The 20,989-nt window shown below is 39.7% G+C and overlaps 2 protein-coding genes across 2 annotated transcripts in view; both read right to left on the minus strand.

Annotated features, from left to right (window-relative positions):
* Slc9b1 (solute carrier family 9 member B1) overlaps positions 1-19,319 on the minus strand; it is a 45,421-nt gene extending 26,102 nt beyond the window's left edge. The window contains exons 1-3 of the mRNA XM_027395761.2: positions 19,191-19,319; positions 12,966-13,317; positions 11,177-11,288 (exon numbers count right to left, since the gene is read on the minus strand). Coding sequence (XP_027251562.1) covers positions 11,177-11,288; positions 12,966-13,316 — 463 coding nt within the window. The 5' untranslated portion in view covers position 13,317; positions 19,191-19,319. The remainder of the gene's footprint in view (positions 1-11,176; positions 11,289-12,965; positions 13,318-19,190) is intronic.
* Positions 19,320-19,367: 48 nt separating this feature from the next.
* Positions 19,368-20,989, minus strand: part of Slc9b2 (solute carrier family 9 member B2) — a 45,898-nt gene continuing 44,276 nt past the window's right edge. Inside the window, exon 15 of the mRNA XM_035451546.1 lies at positions 19,368-19,637. Coding sequence (XP_035307437.1) covers positions 19,625-19,637 — 13 coding nt within the window. The 3' untranslated portion in view covers positions 19,368-19,624. The remainder of the gene's footprint in view (positions 19,638-20,989) is intronic.

Below are 20,989 nucleotides of genomic sequence, written 5' to 3' on the forward strand. Positions count from 1 at the left end.
CAAATATAATCATATGCAGACTTATATAGTTATACATAGTGTAGATTAATATTGCATACTTTTATAGCTTAAGTTAGTTATTAAGATATATTTCAGAGAGCCTGTCAGTTTATATGATGTCTTAAATTATTTTTTAAAGCATTTTAAGGAGGCCAGGTGAAAGTGTTTGCCATAAAACCCAATGATCTAAGGTCATTCCCTGGATCCCATATAAATATTGGAGGAGACAACTAGAACATACCCTGAGCTCAACACATGTATGATGGCACACCTGTCTTCTCATTACACATGCATGTATACACACGCACGCGCACACACACACACACACACACACACACACACACACACACACACACACACACTAAAATAAAAAGTTTCAGACTCTATGTGAATTGATTTTCTTCGTAGTGCTGGGTATTCAACCTAGGGTCTCACACATGCTAGGTGAGTACTCTACCACTGATATCCCTGAATTCTGTAAAGCATAAAGGTTTCTTCTAATATCTTAGTATTTTTTTTCTTTCTTTCTTGTTTTAAGGTAGGGTCTGGCTCTGTCACCCAGGCTGGCTTCCACGTGTCTTCTTGCCTCTGCCCCTAATAGAGGCACTATAGTCCACAGCATAACATCACATTATGAAGAAATGTCATGACAATATGATGAGATTTTCTTGAGTATTAAAACAGTTTTTCCAGGAGGAATACAAGGAATACAATACTGGCTATAATACAAATTCTCAATTTAATTCTTGATCACAATGGCAGAAATAAAATTTTAAACTTGAGTACTAAAAAAAAAAGACTTGGGAAACATTTTTATAAGTATTAGAAGGGGCAAAGCCTGAGGGGAAATGAACCTGGACACTGTGGAAATAGTTACAAGGTACCTTATGCAGGAAGTATTGGTGGACAGCGTGGCTCGGCAGGTAAGAGCATTTGACACACAACTCTGACTACCTAAGCTTGGTTGTCAGCATCCATGGAACAGTTTCATCCTGTGGCTCACATCTAATCCCAACATTAGCACTTGCATTGTGTGGTGGTTTGAATAGGTGTGGCCCCTGTCAGCTGATATGTTTGGCCCATAGGGAGTGACACTATTAGGAAGTTTGGGCTTGGTGTAGGAAGTGCATCACTTTGAGGGTAGTCTTTGAGGTCTCATATGCTCAAGCTATGTCTAGGATAACACACAGTCTCCTTCTGCTTTCAGTTCAAGATGTTAGTCTTTGACCAACCAAGTCAAATATGTGAAAATACCTGTTAATGTTCAATATTATTTTATTATGTCTGCTCTATGATGCAAAGGTTAAACACTCAGTACATAAAATACCATTTTTTCAAGCAGCCAATTTTTATAATTCAGAAGTAGGTTATTTATTAAGACAGTCAAAAGAAAAATTAGTTTAAATTTAGGGGTGGATCATGTTTATTTACCACCTAAAATCTTGAGTGCCAAAAAATTTAAAATCCAATAATAACCTTGATTCTGCAAATACTTTTATATTAAGGAAATTTAATGTATGGTTTTTGAGAAGTACTTTGTCAGGGATATCTATAGACATTGCCTACACACCATCTTTGGGCATTACATCTGATATTTTTAATCATAATTATGAAGGTAGCTAGGTTTCCTAAGTAATATTTTATATTGTCAAAAGAAGTTACCAGCTCACTTACATGTAAATTCCTGGTTTTGGGAGCTTTGGTGTACTGATTTTGGCTTATCCTCAATATAAAATTTCTATGACATTTAACACCATAACCACAAACTGATGACACTTTCAGGGCAAAGCAGAACTGGACAGTACTTTAGTGTCCCCATCACTGAACTCTGACTGCTCTGTCTTGCCACCTGGCTCAACTCTGACAGTCTTTAGTTTATAAGTCCATAGACATCTACCTATATAGGTTTAAAAACTGATCTGCACAAAAATACTAATAATAAATTATATAAAACAAATTGGTTTTTATGTTTTTTGGTTGTGAGCCTAGCCTTTAACGGCTGAGCCATCTCTTCAGCCCTAACCTGATTTTCAAAGATACAAACTAACATCTGTCACATCTATCATGCCAACAATTTGACATATATACACAGGCAGAAAAAGTTCCCACTTGGTCATCTGTGCTGTAATATTAGCAAACTGCCACTAAGTGTTCACAGTGACAGAAGAGATGTATTCAAAATATTTCCTATAGTAAATACTCCATTATTCTCTGCACATATAAAAGCTGGTTATAATAGTTTTTGCTTTACTTGATTAAAAGTATGTCTTAAGCAAGCTAACATCAATGCACTAAAATTCAGGAAACTATGACATTACATAAAAAAAATCCAAAACATGCAACCATAAAAAGCAAGACACAAATAGTACCATGCAAGATTGAAGCTAAAAGCTGTACAGAAATCCAATTTAAAACAGCAAGCTCAGTTGTATGTAACACTCAAAGGTCAGCAATGAGTTCTCCCAAATCAGTAGGCTTAGAGAACAAAGAGAACAAGTCACCTCCAGCTCTTTACAGCTTTTTTTTTTTTTTTTTTTTTTCCTGTTTGGCAGATTTTTGTTGTTTTCCAAGACAAAGTTCTCTGTGTAGCCCTGGCTGTCCTAGAATTCACTCTGTAGATCAGGATGGCCTCAAACTCACAGAGATCTGTCTGCCTCTGTCTCCCCAATGCTGGAATTAAAGGCTTGCGCTACCGCCTGGCTTTACTGTTATTTTAATGAGATATTTTCTCTCCGTTAAATAATTTCCATATGCCACACTCCAAATCTGCTTCATTGTTACTTCTTCCAAGTAAGCATCAGCCAATAATTTCTTTGCTATTTCTGTTAACTCTTTGTCTGCATGTTTGAATTAGTGGTTTGTCATCAGAACCATTTTTAGATCCAGACTATTTCTAACAGCCTCCCCTCTTCTGGAGGACTTGCTGCCGTCTTAGCATTAGCACTTTTTACGTTTTTTGTTTGTTTGTTTATTTGTTTTTTCTTTTAGCAGTAGCTTTCTGTTTGGCTTTTTCTGTTTTAGATGTCTTTTTTTTATGGTGGCTGCTCCTCTTTATTTATCTCAACCTTCTAAAGATTGCTCATTTTCATCTTCATCACTACTGGATTTCTCTGACAGAATTTCAGGATATCTGCTTGGTTTGACTCTATTGTCATTACAGACTTGTTCCATTCCTTTTTTACTACCTTTGCTGGAAGGTATTTTAGATCTTGGCAATGGTTTTCGGTAAGAAATTCAACAGTCTCTTCACTAGTTCACTGCTCACCTTCATCGAGTCGAGAACCTCGGAGATGTACTCTAGCACAGCATCCTCAAACTTTTCTACATTTCTTCCTTCTCTTTTTTTTTTTCCAACTTTTTTTATTTGAATTAGAAACAGGATTGTTTTACATGACAATCACAGTTCCCTTCTCCCACCTGTCCTCCCCCTCCCCAATAAAACCCTATCTGTCACATATCTTTTCTGCTCCCCCCTGGATGGTGAGGCCTTTCATAGGGTGTCATCAGAGTCTTTGTATCCTTTGGGATAGGGCCTAGGCCCTCCCCCGTGTGTCTTGGCTCAGGGAGTATTCCTCTATATGGAATGGACTCCCAAAGTCCACACCTATGCTAGGGATAAGTACTGAACTACTACTGCAGGTAGATTTCTGAGGTTTCCTCACAGAAACCCATGTTCCTGGGTCTGGATCAGCCCCATGCTGGTATTCCAGCTAACAGTCTGGGGAGCAAAGTTCCCCCATGTTCAGGTCAGCTGTTTCTGTGGGTTTCACCAGCCTGGTCTGGACCTCTGTGCTCATCACTGGTCCTTCTCTGCACCTGGGTTCCAGTTCAGATCGGTGATTAGTTATGGGTGTCTGCTTCTACTTCCACCAGATGCTGGATGAGGGCTATCAGGTGGCACATATAAGTCAGTCATCAATCTCATTATCAGGGGAGGGCATTTAAGGTAGCCTCTCCTCTGTTGCTTAGATTGTTAGCTGGTGTCATCTTTGTAGATCTCCAGACATTTCCCTAGTGCCTGATTTCTCTGTAAACCAAAAATGTCTCCCTCTATTATGATATCTCCATTCTTGTTATCGTGTATTCTTCCCCTGACTCATACTTTCTGCTCCCTCATGTCCTCGGCATCCCTCTTCCTCTCCCCTTCTCATTCTCCTAGCTCCCTCCCCCCTCTTCCCGTGCTCCCAATTTGCTCAGCAGATCTTGAACCTCTCCCCTTCTCCAGGGGACCATGTATGTCTCCTTTAGGGACCTCCTTGTTTATTAGCTTCTATGGCAGTGTGCATTGTAGGCTGGTACTCCTTACTCTATGAGTGAGTACATATCATGTCTGTCTTTTTGCGATTGTGTTACCTCGCTCAGAATGGTTTCTTCTAGATCCATCCATTTTTCTGCAAATTTCAAGATTCCATTGTTTTCTTTCTGCTGAGTAGTACTCCATTGTGTAAATGTACCACATTTTCTCTATCCATTCTTCGGTTGAGGGGCATCTAGGCTGCTTCCAGTTTCTGGCTATTACAAATAGTGCTGCTATGAACATCGTTGAACAGATGTCCTTGTTGTATGAATGTGCTTCTTTTGGGTATATGCCTAAGAGTGGAATTGCTGGATCTTGTGGTAGACTAATTCCCATTTTTTTGAAGAGTCGCCATACTGATTCCAAAGTGGCTGTATAAGTTGGCACTCCCACCAGCAGTGGAGGAGTGTTCTCCTTTCTCCACATCCTCTCCAGCATGAACTGTCATTGGTGTTTTCGATTTTGGCCATTCTGACAGGAGTAAGATGGTATCTCAGAGTTGTTTTGATTTGCATTTCCCTGATGGCTAAGGATGTTGAACACTTTCTTATGTGTCTTTCAGCCATTTTAGATTCCTCTATTGAGAATTGTCTATTTAGTTCTGTACCCCACTTTTTAATTGGGTTGTTTGGTGTTTGGGGGACTAGCTTCTTGAGTTCTTTGTATATTTTGGAGATCAGCCCTCTGTCAGATGTGGGGTTGGTGAAGATCTTTTCCCAATCTGTCGGCTGCCGTTTTGTCTTGCTGACTGTGTCCTTTGCCTTACAGAAGCTTCTCAGTTTCAGGAGTCCCATTTATCGATTGTTGACCTCAGTGTCTGTGCTACTGGTGTAAGGAAGTGGTTCAGGAAGCAGTCTCCTGTACCAATTAATTCAAGGGTATTTCCCACTTTGTCTTCTATTAGGGTTAGTGTAGCTGGGTTCATGTTGAGGTCTTTGATCCATTTTGACTTAAGTTTTGTGCATGGTGATAGGCTTGGGTCTATCTGTAGTCTTCTACATGTTTGCATCCAGTTATGCCAGCACCATTTGTTGAAGATGTTCTCTTTGTTCCAGCGTATAAATTTGGATTGTTTGTCAAAAATCAGGTGTTCGTAGGTGTGTGGGTTAATATCAAGGTTTTCGACTCTATTCCATTGGTCTACCTGTCTATTTTTGTGCTAATACCAAGCTGTTTTCAGGACTATAGCTCTGTAATAGAGCTTGAAGTCAGGCATGGTGATGCCTCCACAAGTTCCTTTATTCTACAGGGTTGTTTTGACTATCCTGGGTCTTTTGTTTCTCCATATAAAGTTGAGAATTGTTCTTTCAAGGTCTGTGAAGAATTGTGTTGGGATTTTGATGGGGATTGCATTGAATCTGTAGATTGCTTTTGGCAAGATTGCCATTTTTACTATGTTGATCCTACCTATCCAAGAGCATGGGAGATCTTTCCATTTTCTGGTATCTTCTTTAATTTCTTTCTTTAGAGACTCAAAATTCTTATGGTATAGGTCTTTCACATTTTTGGTTAGTGTTACCCCAAGGTATTTTATGCTGTTTGTGGAAATTGTAAAGGGTGATGTTTCTCTGATTTCTTTCTCCACCAATGTGTCATCGGTATATAGTAGGGCTACGGAATTTTTTTGAGTTAATCTTGTATTCTGCCACTTTGCTGAAGATGTTTATCAGCTGTAGGAGTTCCCTGGTAGAGTTTTTCGGGTCACTAATGTAGACTATCATATCGTCTGCAAATAGTGAGAGTTTGACTTCTTCCTTTCCGATTTGTATTCTCTTGATCTCCTTTTGTTGTCTTATTGCTTTAGCTAGGACTTCAAGGACAATATTGAAGAGGTATGGAGAGAGTGGGGCACTGTTGTCTTGTTCCTTATCTTAGAGGAATTACATTGAGTTTCTCTCCATTTAATTTGATATTGGCTGTTGGCTTGCTGTATATTGCTTTTATTATGTTGAGGTATGTTCCTGTTATCCCTGATTTCTCCAAGACCTTTATCATGAAGGGGTGTTGGATTTTGTCAAAGGCTTTTTTGGCATCTAGTGAGATGATCATGTGTTTTTTTTCCTCAGTCTGTTTATATGTTGGATTACATTGATGGATTTTCATATGTTGAACCATCCTTGCATCCCTGGGATGAAGCCTACTTGATCATGGTGGATGATTTATCTGATATGATCTTGTATTCGATTTGCCAGGATTTTATTGAGAATTTTTGCATCAATGTTCATGAGGGATATTGGTCTGTAGTTCTCTTTCTTGGTTGTGTCTTTTTGTGGCTTGGGTATCAAGGTTATTGTAGCCTCGTAAAAAGAGTTTGGCAATGTCCATTCTGCTTCTATTTTGTGGAAAAATTTGAGGAGTATTGGTATTAGCTCTTCTTTGAATTTCTGGTAGAATTCTGCAGTGAATCGATCTGGCCCGGGCTTTTTTTGGTTGGGAGACTTTTGACGACTGCTTCTATTTCCTTAGAGGTTATAGGTCTGTTTATGTTGCTTATCTGTTCTTGATTCAATTTTGGTAAGTGATAACTTTCCAGAAAATTGTCCATTTCCTTTAAATTTTCAAATTTTTGTGGAGTACAGGTTTTCAAAGTATGACCTGATGATTCTCTGGATTTCTTCAGTGTCCATTGTTATGTCCCCCTTTTCATTTCTGATTTTGTTAATTTGCATCTCTCTCTGCCTTTTGGTTAGTTTGGATAACGGTTTGTCTATCTTGTTGATTTTCTTGAAGAACCAACTCTTTTGTTATATTGATTATTTGAATTGTTTTCTTAGTTTCAACTTTTTTGATTTCTGCCCTCAGTTTGATTATTTCCTGGTGTGTGCTCCTCTGGGGTGAATTTGTTTCTATTTTTTTCTAGAGCTTTCAGCTGTGATGTCAAATCTCTGGTGTGGCTATTCTCTAGTTTCTTCATGTGAGCACTTAGAGCTATGAACTTTCCTCTTAGTACTGCTTTCAAAGTGTCCCATAAGTTTGGGTATGTTGTGTCAACATTTTCATTGAATTCTAGGAAGTCTTAAATTTCTTCATTTCTTCCTTGACCTAGGAATGTTGCAATTGTGTGCTGTTCAATTTCCATGAGTTGGTAGATTTTTTTGCACTTTGATTTATTTTTGATTTCTAACTTTAAAGCATGGTGGTCTGATAAGACACAGGGGATTATTCCAATTTTTTTTTGTGCCTGTTGAGGTTTGCTATGTTGCCGAAAATGTGGTCGATTTTTGAGAAGGTTCCATGTGATGCTGAAAAGAAGGTATATTCTTTTGTGTTTGGATAGAAAGTTCTATAAATGTCTGTTAATCCCAATTGGGTCATAACTTCTGTTAGTTCCTTTGTCTCTTTGTTAATTTTCTGTCTGGTGGTCCTGTCCAATGGTGAGAGTGGGGTGTTGAAGTCTCCCACTATAACTGTGTGAGGCCGTATTTGTGATTTGAGTTTTAGTAATGCTTCTTTTACGAATGTTGGTGCCTTTGTATTTGGGGCATAGATGTTTAGAATTGAGACTTCTTCCTGATGGATTTTTCCTGTGATGAATATGAAATGACCTTCTTCATCTCTTTTGATTGATTTTAGTTTGAAGTCTATCTTGTTAGATACTAGGATAGCTATGCCAGCTCATTTCTTGGGTCCATTTGTTTGGAGTATCTTATCCCAACCCTTTACTCTGAGGTAATGTCTGTCTTTGAATTCGAGGTGTGTTTCTTGTATGCAGCAGAAGGATGGATTCTGTCTTTGTATCCAATCTGTTAGCCTGTGTCTTTTTATAGGCGAGTTAAGGCCATTAATATTGCGGGAAATTAAGGTCCATTGAGTGTTTATTCTTTTTGTTTTTGATTGTATTGTATGTATGTGGATTTACCCTACCTTTTATTTTGTGTTTTTGTAGAGTAGGATTATCTATTGTCTATGTTTATTCGAGTGTAGTTAATTTCCTTAGGTTGGAGTTTTCCTTCCAGTACTTTCTGTAGGGCTGGATTAGTGGTTACATATTGTTTAAATCTGGTTTTGTTGTGGAATATCTTGTTTTCTCCATTTATAGTGATTGAAAGCTTTGCTGGGTACAGTAGTCTGGGCTGGCATCCATATTCTCTCAGAGTTGGTAGAATATCTATCCAGGTCCTTCTAGCTTTCAGAGTTTCCATGGAAAAGTCTGGTGTAATTCTGGCAGGTTTGCCTTTATATGTTACTTGGCCTTTTTCCCTTGCTGCTCTTAATATTTTTTCTTTATTCTGTACGTTTGCTGTTTTAATTATTATGTGACGAGGGGACTTTCTTTTGTGGTCCACTCTACTTGGTGTTCTGTAAGCTTCTTGTACTTTCATTGGCATGTCTTTCTTTAGGTTGGGAAAGTTTTCTTCTATGATTTTGTTGAATATGTTTTCCGTACCTTTGAGTTGGGTTTTTTCACCTTCTTCTATACCTATTATCCTTAGGTTTGGTCTATTCACGGTGTCCCATATTTCCTGGATATTTTGTGTTATGGATTTGTTAGACTTCAGATTTTCTTTGCTTGATGAGTTTATTTCCTCTAGTTTGTCTTCAGCGTCTGAGATTCTGTCTTCCATCTCTTGTATTCTGTTGGTAATGCTTGCATCTGTGGTTCCTGATTGTTTACTCAGCTTTTCTACTTCCAGCATTCCCTCAGTTTGTGTTTTCTTTATTGTCTCTATTTCAGTTTTCAGGTCCTGAACTGTTTCCTTCAGCTGTTTAATTGTATTTTCTTGGCTTTTTTTTTTTTTTTTTTTTTTTGCTTTCCTTGATTTCTTGCATCTTTTGGTTTGTCTTTTCTTCCATTTCTCTGAAAGATTTTCTGATTTCCTCTCTTAGGTTCTCTATCATCTGCATGAAGTTGTTTTTAAGGTTGCTCTCTTCTGCTTCTTCTGTGTTGCGATGTTCATGTCTTGCTGGTGTAGAGTCCCTAGACTCTGGGGGGTGTCATATTGGTTTTCCTGTTGTTGGATGTGTTCTTATATTGTCGTCTTCCCATCTCTTGTTCCAGTTGGTACAGTTGGTGTCACTTCCTTTCCTGGTGTGTATGGGTCCGGTGTTCTCTTCAGGTGTGTGCAATTGACTTTGATACTCTGATGGGTTTCAAGTTGGGTGCAGGCAGGTCTGAGGCACTGCTCTCCAGGTGGGTGAGAGCAGCACTGGCGCAGAGATGTCCGCAGACTCTGGGTTGCTTGGTACTCAGGGGTAGAGTCATCCTGCCGAAGATCCCTGGGCAGGGTTTGCCAGGTGGGCAGATGGAAGTTGGGCCCAAGGTAGGGGCCAAATCAGCTCACCTCTGCACTCTCTGCATTCTGTGGGGGCCGGAATAGCCCAGCAATCTCAGCAAAGTGGATCCCAGGGCCCTCAGGGACCGATTCAGTCTGCCTGCAGATCCCAGGGATTTTTCCTTCTCTTTACACTAGATCCCGCCTTTCTCAAAGTAAAGCCGCTGAAGTGACCCACATTCTCCTTTAATGCCGACGCTGGGCCTCGTCTGTTGTTGAGTCCTTTTCATGGACTTCTAGGTTTGACTGTTTTTGTTTTGTTTTGTTTTTTCTTATTCTAAAGAATTTTAAATGTCCTTTTCAGCATCAACTGAAGTGATTATGTGGTTTCTTATCTTCAGTTTATATGTATGGTGTATTACATTTATTGATTTGCATAAGTCAAACCAACCTTGCCTTTCTAAAATGAAGCCCACCTGATCATAATGTATAATCTTACTGTGTTTCTGAATTTGATTTGGAAGTATGTATTAAGGAACCGGTAAGAACCTAAGTGATGTGTATACAAAAGAAAACGAGAGAGGCTTGAAAAAGAGAAAGCCATGAAATCTTTTTTCTACAAATGTTCCTAAAACTACAAAACCAAAACCAAAAGAAAAGTGGAGGGAAAACTATGTCACTGACCTAAGTTTGACATTCCAGTGCTGGTAGTGAACTCTGCCTGCAATCCAGCCTGAAAAGGGTAACCTTTGGGGGCCGTACATACATCCCTCTTCCTCTCTTGTAACAGCCACACTCTAGAAACTACCCGCTAAGTAGACAGGGTCATGGGAGCAAACGGATGAAGAGCTATGTGCAGAAAGCACAATGACAACAGGAGCCCAGTAACTTACAGTCACACGAGGACTTTTCAAGTGCAGAGAAAAGCTTAATTCGCAGTCCTTAGAAAGTTTAAAGTTAGCAAAGAACAAGTAAGAATGCATGGAAAATAAAAGCTCAGTTATTTACGCTTCACTATATTTAGTCTAATTTTTGTTCTATATAGGGTTATATATAGCTGCTTGTCAAAATCTCTCTGAGTTTAATCATGGAGAATATTCATAAAGAAATAAAAAACCAGGGAGCTGAAGCACTGGATGCTCTTCCAAAGGACCTAGATTTAATTTCCACTATCTACTGGCAGCCCACAGCTATCTGTAACTGCAATTCTAGGGGCATACATGTGGGCAAAATACCACTGCACTAAAAAGAAATAAATAAAAAGAAATAAGAAAAAAAAACTCTTCATGAATATTTGGCAACAATAAGATGTAAATTTTACATAAGGCCACAGCTATTTTAAAATCTGGGGCCTAACATTAAGAACCTATTATTGTCAGGGACAATACTACTTCTAGCTAAGACCATGAAAAGGAAGCCTCCAATAAACATCTTCATTTAATGAGGCTTCTAACCCTCAAATTTAACATTAGAATACATGAAAAAGAATAAACTATAAATCAAATAATACTTTGGTTTTAAAAAGATGAGGAAATACTTGTCTACATATTGCTCAGAACTGAGCCTGCCATCTGAGATATACATCTTCTGCAGTGGCCTTATTATCTGCATTTTATTAGGCACAGAAACTTCTCATTTCCTCCCCGGGGACCTTTACTTCACATACCATCTGTAATTATTTTATTGAGTGTTCCTTGTGGAGGACAACAACGATTTGTTCTTCTGTTCACCTGCTGCTTCATTTCCTCCTTTGGAACATCACCGCGATCACGGGCAATCTGAAATAAAACAAGAACTCTTTTTAAGAACTGTGCTCTCCACATAATTTTATGAATGTAGGCAATTGCTACATTTCCCAACTGAATTGGGATCACTGTCAACATGGGGGACACACATGACACGCTTCAAAACGAGGGGACGCCCCAGCAGGCTTTGCACCTCCACCATCACTGTTTTCATTTATATACTCCTGAACAAGTGAGTCTCTAGTGCAGGCTCAAAAACTGAGCCTGTCCACCCTTTCTTTATCTCCCCAGATTAATCGCTGAAACCTTCCTGAAATGAAAATATAACTAAATTGCAAAGTTAAGTATGAAAAATAATATAACTGAAAAGATGAGAACAGCAGAGGCCACATTCTCAGAAATTCAAGCTTGCCTCCACTAATATTTCTACATAACATTTTGATAATTTATGGTATATGTCAGTCCTCCCTCCCAACCTTCGAATGCTAATGTAATTACGAAACGGCTGAGTTAGTGAAACACTTGTGGTTTCTGAGAATGCAGAGAAGCTTCTCCTGAGGGAATCAAACAATTCCAACAACAAACCCAGAGTATCCTTGGAATAGTGAGTGGCCTTTGTGTCTACCATACCATTGTCATGATGGATGGATGGATGGGTGGGTGGACAGAGGTGCCAACACTGAGGGTGCTGCTAACATTCTGCGTGCACTTCTGCATAAATGTAGGGAAGGCTAGGCTGCACAGATAACCGAGGGCTCAGAGGGTTAAAATGAATTGAGCCAACACTGCACCTGACTGCTAAGTACACACACTGCTGCTCTTTGAGATGAGATTCTCAGAGCTAATGACCAGTCTGTTGTGTTTGGGGGAGAGGTATTCTCCGGAGTCTCCTGTATGGAATGCTGAAAGCACAGCAGCTGGCTTTTACTAGGGTTGTGGAAAGTCACAAGTCATACACAGTAAGTCAGAGCATCCTACCTTATAATTTCAGAGTGCACCATAAATGGATGTAGACTATAATGAATTAATTACCGATAAAGCAATGAGAAGCAAGGTGGGATGTTTATAATATTACATTGGGCTTTCTGGTTTAAGAATTGTTGGTGTCTCTATTTTTAAAAAAACAGCAATTTATAATTCTAACTATAAACAATTGTTTAGTAAAACTAGACTAACAAAAGGCTTAATGGCCTACTCTATGTGCTTAGAAGACAACCGTCCCTCTGGTTTCTTCAAAATACATAACTTTTGTTGATTTCAATTGCTGAGACTTTCTACCACACAGAAGGAAGCATGCCATATTTGCCTTATTCCTAAAAACCTACCCTGTCTGGGTCCAAAACACTCTGTTGTAGTTCCTCTTCTTGTCCTTTCTGCTCATTTTCTAGAACCCATTAAAATTTAATAGCTATTTCAAAATTATATTTTTTCACTTTTTACAGATACACCTAAGAGAAATCTATATAAAAGAACCAAACAAACGGTGTCTTGATACGTAGCCTGGGATTTTTCAGTGAACGGGAGTCTCTCTGTTTCAGCAAGGCTAGTTGTTGCCTGTCTCTGCCCTGGTGTGTGGGCTTCTAAGTACATGCACCACACTTGGCTTTCCATGTGGGTGCTCAGACCCTTATGCTCTCCCAGTGAGCCGTCTCCCCAGAACTCAATATGGATTTAGACATTCTATATTACAGTGTAATTTTAAGTTTTTACCTGAGCAATTATAGTAGACTGTTCAGTAGCTGTAGATGGTTCAGCAACTGTAGACGGTTCAGCAACTGTAGATGGTTCAGCAACTGTAGATGGTTCAGCAACTGTAGATGGTTCAGCAACTGTAGATGGTTCAGCAACTGTAGATGGTTCAGCAACTGTAGATGGTTCAGCAACTGTAGATGGTTCAGCAACTGTAGATGGTTCGGCAACTGTAGATGGTTCGGCAACTGTAGATGGTTCGGCAACTGTAGACGGTTCGGCAACTGTAGATGGTTCGACAACTGTAGATGGTTCGGCAACTGTAGGCGGTTGGGAATTATTAACCTCCTTGTCTAAATCTGTGCCATACATGCTGATATTTAAAAGAAAAATAATTTGAAAGAAAAGGCAAATCTATAAATCCATATGAAAACAAATTTGGTTAAGTAACATTAATGTTTACAATATTTAAACACTACAATTTTATCATTGCCAAGTCTACAGAAAAAAAAATCTAAATACTTAAGGCCATCGAAATGGCTCAGTGAGTAAAGGTACCAGCTGCCAAGTCTGATGAGTTGAGTTCAATCCCTGGGAACCACATGGTAGAAGGAAAGAAGTTACTTCCTATGTGTGCTGTGACATGCATGTATACAAGCGCATGCGTGCATACACACACACACACACACACACACACACACACACACACACACAGAGTAATATATTTTTAAAATAGTCACTTAAGGTTATTAACCAAAGCTACAAATCCAAGCTTAAAATTTTTTATTACATTTATTTATCCATGTGCATACGTAGGTCTGAGCACCACTTGCTGGAGTCAGTTCTCTTCTTCTAAGTGGATCCCAGGGGATGAGTTCCAGTCATTCTGCTTGTTGGCAAATGCCTCTATCTGCTAAGCCATTTCACTGGCCCCAAGTGCCTACTTTTTAAAAGTTTTTGACATAGAGAAATATATTATTTCTCACCAGTTCCATATCAATGGGAAACATATCAAAATTATACGGGAGATAATAAGTTCTTTATTTCGGCCACTAACTAGTGTGTTTCGAGCTTCTGTGAGACTTCAAGAAAATTAAAGTGATATTGAAAGTCCAGCTCTCAAGGCTACTCCCAGGGTTCAAAGAAAAGCTCCATAGCACAGTGAAATTGAGCTTGAGGGTTTTCTATCTGAGGGGTACAGAATACATTCACACATGTGCTGTTCTGGTCATGCTCTGTATTGTTCTGTCTAGTCTTCTGTCTTCTAATTCTCTTTCCTCAATTCTAATTCTCAGCTTCAATTCTCTGTTTCAATTTTCCCTTGCTTCTTTGTTCACCTAGCTTAAATACACATTTTCCAGGAGGCTTGAGGCGATAAGAAAAAAGGCTACAAGAGTTACATCTCATGGTCAAAGTGCATTCTTTGGGTAAGCAATAAGGAACAGAGCCATTTACCGTGGCAACACATAGGCAGGGACATGATGCCTGGCACCAGCATAGACATTGGCACTGAGAATATCCCAACCCTAAAAATGTATTCTCTTACCCTGTTGGCAACCCCAAAACATAAAAGGGAGAGCTTTGCTGTGGTGATATTTTGGTTATGATCTAACAAATAAAGTTTGCCTGCAGATCAGAGTGCAAAGCCAGCCACACTAGTTAGCCATAGAAGATAGGCAGTGGTGGTGCACACCTTTAATCCCAACAGCCAAGAGAATAAGGTGCCATATTCACATCACTAAAAGAAAACAGTGCCATCACAGGTGTGCTGCACATCTGCTGTCCTAGCCCTTGGAAGGCTGAGACAGGAGGGTCACAAGTGTGAGGAGAGCCTGGGCTATATATAACAAGACCCTCCTTCAAAAACAAGCAAATACTGCCAACTTAAAATAATTATAGTCAGTCAGACCTCTGGAAGTTAAGCGTTTCTATGAAAAGTAAAAACTCAGGAAATTCATTACCACAAGACAGGCATACTTACACTCCCCACCTCCCAAATGCTTAAGGGGTCCTATATACAAGAAATAAAAGATAACATACCATAATTAAAATAGATAAAAGTATAAAATGCACCAGTAAAGCAGACACACAAAAGAAAAAAATTACCAAATCTTATAAATACAGAATACAACCAAAGATAAAACAGGAGACAAAGAATAAAAGATACATAAAACAGAAAAAAATGGCTGGAAGCAAGTCTTTACCTATTGATAATAAATAGATTAAAATGCAACTCAAAACAACTCTGAGATACCATCTTACTCCTGTCAGAATGGCTAAAATCAATAACACCAATGACACTCTATGCTGGAGAGGATGTGGAGAAAGAGCAACTCTCCTCCATTGCTGGTGGGAGTGCAGACTTGTACAACCAACTTTGGAAATCAGTATGGTGGTTTCTTAGGAAAATGGGAATCAGTCTACCTCAAGATCCAGCAATTCCTCTCTTGGGCATATACCCAAAGAATGCACATTCATATAATAAGGAAATATGTTCAACTATGTTCATAGCAGCATTATTTGTAATAGCCAGAACCTGGTAGCAATCTAGATGCCCCTCAACTGAAGAATGGATAGAGAAAATGTGGTGCATTTACACAATGGAGTACTACTCAGCGGGGGGGAAAAACAATGGAATCTAGAAATCCGAAAGTAAATGGATGGAACTAGAAGAAACCATTCTGAGCAAGGTAACCCAATTGCAAAATGACAAACATGGTATGTACTCACTCATATATGATTTTTAGACATAGAGCAAAGGATTACCAGTCTACAATCCACACTGCCAGAGGAGCTAGGAAATAAGGAGGACCCAAAGAGAAGATTGCATAGTCCCTCGAAGAAGGGGAGGGGGACAAGAACCCCTGAGCAAAGTGGGAGCACTGGGGGGGGGAAGGAGGTGGGAAGGGAAGAAGGGGAGGGGGAGGAGAACAAGAGGACTGAGACAGGGGAGGAATAGAGGAGGGCAAGAAAGGAGATGCCTTGATGGAGGGAGACAGTGCAGGTTTGGAGAGAGGTCTGGCGCAGGGGAAATGTTAGGGGATCCACAGGGATGACCCCAACTAAGAATCCAGACAGTGGTGGAGAGGATGCCCTTCCCCTATAATGAGATTCATGTCTACCTTGGTTACCATTCCTAGAGTTTTCACTCAGTAGTTGTTCCAAGCAGAAACAGGCACCCACAGCTAAGCACTGAACCATACTCCTGGAATCCAGTTGTGGAGAGGGAGGAGGGATGAACAAAGGAGCCAAGACAGCGCTGGAGAAACCCGCTGAAACAGTTGGCCTGACCTACTGAGAGCATGGAGACCCTAGTCATAAACCTAGGGAAACAGCATTGGACCGAAACAAGCCCTCTGAATGTGGGTGCCAGCTAGGAGGCCAAGACAGTCTATGGGACCTCTAACAGTGGAGCCAGTCTTTAACCCTAGAGCACAAATGGACTTTGGGAGCCCATTCCCTATGGAGGAATACTATTGCAGCCCAGATGCAGCAAGGAGGGCCTAGGCCATCCCTCAAATGATATGACAGACTTTGAAGGTCCCCCCTGGAGGGCCTCACTATCCTTGAGGAGGAGTTGGGGGTTGGGAGGGTTGGTGGGGAACATGGGAGGATGGGAGGGCGAGGGAATGGGGGAGATGGGATGTAAATATGAGTGCCTCTAAAATAATAATAATAATAATAATAATAATAATAATAATAAAATAAAAGATAAATACATTAAATTTCTAGGTTAAAAGTTTTATGTTGACTAAATACACACACAGAGAACCAATGGCCCAAAAACATGCTGCTCACTGAAAACTCAAGTCATTAGTGAAGACACCAGGATTGGAAGTAAAGGAAGAAGATATTTTATTCAAGACAAAAACAAAATGGAAGAGATAATACCAGATTGTAGACTTTAAGACAAAATTTGCAATGAGACAGAGAGGTAACCATGCGATGATTAAGATCAAATTTTAAAAAGAGAATTATATTATTATTGTAAATATATATGTGCCCAAGACTCCACTATCCAATTATAAAATACTTCCAGTAAAATCTGGGAGCGCAACTCTCCACTTATAGCAAGACAAACCTCAATTAAGGAACTTCAAAATTAGACAAATATGGACCTAACAGACATTTTTAGAACTTAATTTATAGACATTTTGGGAAAAGAGGGAAGGCATAGAAAAAGTATAAAATGAGATACAGAAACAAAACTTGAGAAGACATAATGAGTGCTCAGACCAAAGAATTTCAAAGAATCCCAAACAGATTTCATCAAAAGGTCCTTTTGGATGAAGAATACTCATTAGTCTCATCAGGGAATATGCTCAAAGATGTGTCAGGCCATAAAAAAAAAAAAAAGCCTCAGCAAATTCAAAAAGTAGAAACCGCAGCACATGCTTTCTCTAAAGACAATGGCCTAAATCTAGAAAGCAACAGGAGGAGTCTTTTAAATTATGTTATATGCATTTGTATCTTCATGTGGGTTCGTGCATGTGTGTGCATGTGCCTGCAGAGGCCAGAGGTACTCGACTCCCCCTAGAGCTGGAGTTGTAGGAGATTGAGTTTCTTGACATCAGTGACCTAAACATGAATACGCATAATTACAGCCATCTACTGAAGCAATACAAATAGTGCTGAGAAAACTACATGTCCACATACAGAACAATGAAATTATACCTGTATATATCAACACACACACACACACACACACACACACACACACACACACACACACACGGTAACTCTAACTAGACCAAGCACTGAAATGTGAAACTGCCAGAAGAAAACATAGGCAATACCCTAGAGGAAAGGACTTTCTGAACAGGATCCCATTTTCCCAGGAACTAAAGCCAACAACTGACAAGTGGGCCCTCATAAAACTAAGTTTCTGCAAACAATTTTGTGAAGAGGAAGCCGATGGAATGCGAGCGACTCTGCCAACTATGCATCTGACAGACGGCTAATATCCAGAATATATAAGGAATTCCGAAAACAATGCGTTAAAAAAATGACCCATTCAAAAATGGGTTTAGGATCTGAACAGAGAGTTGTCAAAAGGAAAAAATAATGAAGGCTTCCATCTCCCCACATCTCCAGAATTTATTGTTGTTTTGGTGATCTTTGCCATGCGGATCAGGATATGGTGAAACCTCAGTTGTTTTGCTTTGTTTTTCCCTAATTACTGGGGATGGTGAACATTCTTTGAGATATTTCTTAGCTACTCCTCAGGTGGGAAGGTTACAGGTCACACCCAGGTCAGGTCATCAATGTACTATGTCTGAAGTGCATGGTGTCTTCAGCAACAGGGACTCAATTTTCATCTCTGGGATGCGACCAAGGGCAAAAGCAATAGCCTGTAAAGTTTTGGAAGTCTCTTGGACAACCCAACCAACAACTTAATCGAGGGGCTTCTCATGCTTGATTTGGGGATTTTGTTAGATAGTCTATATGCACTGTCATTCCAGATGGGAAAATTTCACTTAAACTATGTATGTGTGAGTGTATACTTATATATACTAAATGAAGTTTTACATAGATAGGTGATAGATAGACATAATATGATGCCTTATGATTTTCCCCCTAATTACTAGGGCTGATTAACTTTTTTTTTTTTTTTTTTTTTGAGAACCAGGGATTTGATCTCAGGTTGTCATGCTTACACTGAAAATGTTCTTACTCACTGGATTATCTACCCAGTTGCTTCCTTTTATTTTTTTGAGCCAGAGTCTCTCATTGACCCTGGGGTTCACCCATTGTTTAGACTGGCTGTCCATCTGTCTTCATCCCTCAAGCTAGTTTTATAGATACATGCCATGATGCCTGGCATATGTAGGGGATACGGATTCAAATTCTGGGTTTTTGTTGTTGTTGTTGTTGTTTGCACAACAGGCACTCTGTAGACTAAGTTATCTTCCCAGCTTCTGTATGTACCTTTCATCGTCATGATGATGAAAATGGAGAATGAGTTCCCCACAGGCAATAGTAAGATTTTTTTTTTTTTTGGTACTGTTCCACGATTATTTGATTCACTGAATACAATTTATTCCTGTGAAAAATCAGAAGTATGAGAGATGCCCTTCCTAGGTGCCAACTACATCTCTCCATCAATCATTTTGATCTTTCATGGGGTTTGAGGTACTGGGTGAAAAAGTATACATATGACTGGATTCTAACTATTAATATGCAAAGACAATTTTAAAGGCAATTACTTAGCATTCTTTTTGATGGTATTAACATTGCTCAACCTACCTGATCTTTCAGGAGTTTGTTATCAGTCTTAAGATACCTTGTGTTTCTGCAGAGAACCTTACAACCTAACGGTGACAAGCTTTTAAGACATCTTAACAGGGTAGTATTCCAAGACCAACGCCGCCACAGAGCACGCCGGGACTTATGAATGCTTTGCCTGACACACTCACTGTGTGTGCAATTACAGTCCTTGATCCTTCAAAAGCATTGATGTTAATTGCTTGTCCACTGTAATAAGTCCAAGAGGAATCCGGGTCAGGGGTGTGGGGGAAGGAACAAAAGCCTTCTGGAAATCAGAAAACAATCCTGGGACACATCTGCAATTACAGGTGCACGCGATGCTTCATCTCCCCAGATTCGCCATCTGTATAAACAGCATCTGCACAGTGGGTTAATTTTGCCGTCGGTCTTGATGGAAAAAGATCTCTTCTTTCTTACTTGCAAGGGCTGTTGAGAGAAAGAGAAACCAGAGACACGCGTTGGGAGAGCAAAGAAATGAATCAGGAAGGAGACGCGATGGAGCCAAGTGAAAAATGAACTGAAGGGAAGGGAAGGGAGGAGGCCTTCCTTAGCTAACTGGAGGATCAGTACCCAAGGGCCTGGAGCAGAAGAATGGAGAAAACCGGGCGTTCCTACAATTCCTTTAGCAAGTCTCACCGGCCCAGGGACCCAGCAACCGTCATCGCACAAGCCACGCGCAGGGCAGGGCGTCAGGAGAGCCAGGGACCCAACCTCCAGGACGGAAACTGAGCTGGGATTTCCCGGAAGCAGAAGGGCGGGGCCCTTAAAGGACTTCCCGGCCAAGCACGTGGTCCCGAAATCCTTAATCACATGGATTTCGTTTTATTATTTCTTTTACCCTTATTTCAAAGCCAACGTCTCTTCCATTTTGTTTTGTTTTCTGATTTTGGGGTTTGGTTTTGTTTTGTTGAACAGGTCTCATTAGCATCCTGCTTCAGCCTCCCAAGTGCTGGGGTTATAGGTGGCTTCTCGGCACTAGGTTCACTGGCTTCAAACCCAACTCTATATCAGGCAGATAAAACCGTCACCGTTTTCATTTCTTTATCTTTCTTGTTAGTCAAATTACATAGGAATTCTTAGGCAGGGCCAACAAATCACCTTTGTCAATACTCTGCGTCAACCACCTTGGCCACTCCTGAAGAACAGGTATAGCATTATTTAAAGACAGAACAGATGTTTAAAACGAAACATTTGAAAGCTTCATGTAACTGTGATTGTTCTAAACATGACAATCAAAACTTAACATGCTATTCAATGAATGCTATATGTGGGAATTTATAATTTGTTATTTAAAAAATTTCTTTTCTCCCATAATCCTGGATGTCAAAGTGTGTATTTGAAGTCAGAGAGGTACTGTAAACAGAAAGGTAAAATGAAATATCTATCTTGTAAAAAACCACTTAAATTTAGGAAAATATCAAACGTCTTTTCCTTAGTTAAAGCAACCATGTTCATGATGTCTATTGTTCGTGCTTGTAGGGTTTTGATTTACATTAGTACATTCCTAGTAAGGAGGCAGATTTGCAAAGAAAAGTCTTAAAGTGCAAAAATGACTTTCAAGGTCCGTAAAATAAGCCATCAGATTCTATAATTCTTTCTCGTAGAGACACTCTGAAGACTCTACCCAGGACCCATTATCTCTCTTCTGGAAATAATTTGAATGGCCTTGATCACCTGGTTGGCAAACACCCCAAAGGGATTTATAAATTGAAATTTGGAACCAGGCAGTGGTGGTGCATGTCTTTAATCCCAGTACTCAGGAGGCAGAGGCAGGCGGA

The sequence above is a fragment of the Cricetulus griseus genome (genome assembly GCF_003668045.3).
Source record: "Cricetulus griseus strain 17A/GY chromosome 1 unlocalized genomic scaffold, alternate assembly CriGri-PICRH-1.0 chr1_0, whole genome shotgun sequence".
Classification (NCBI taxonomy): domain Eukaryota; kingdom Metazoa; phylum Chordata; class Mammalia; order Rodentia; family Cricetidae; genus Cricetulus; species Cricetulus griseus.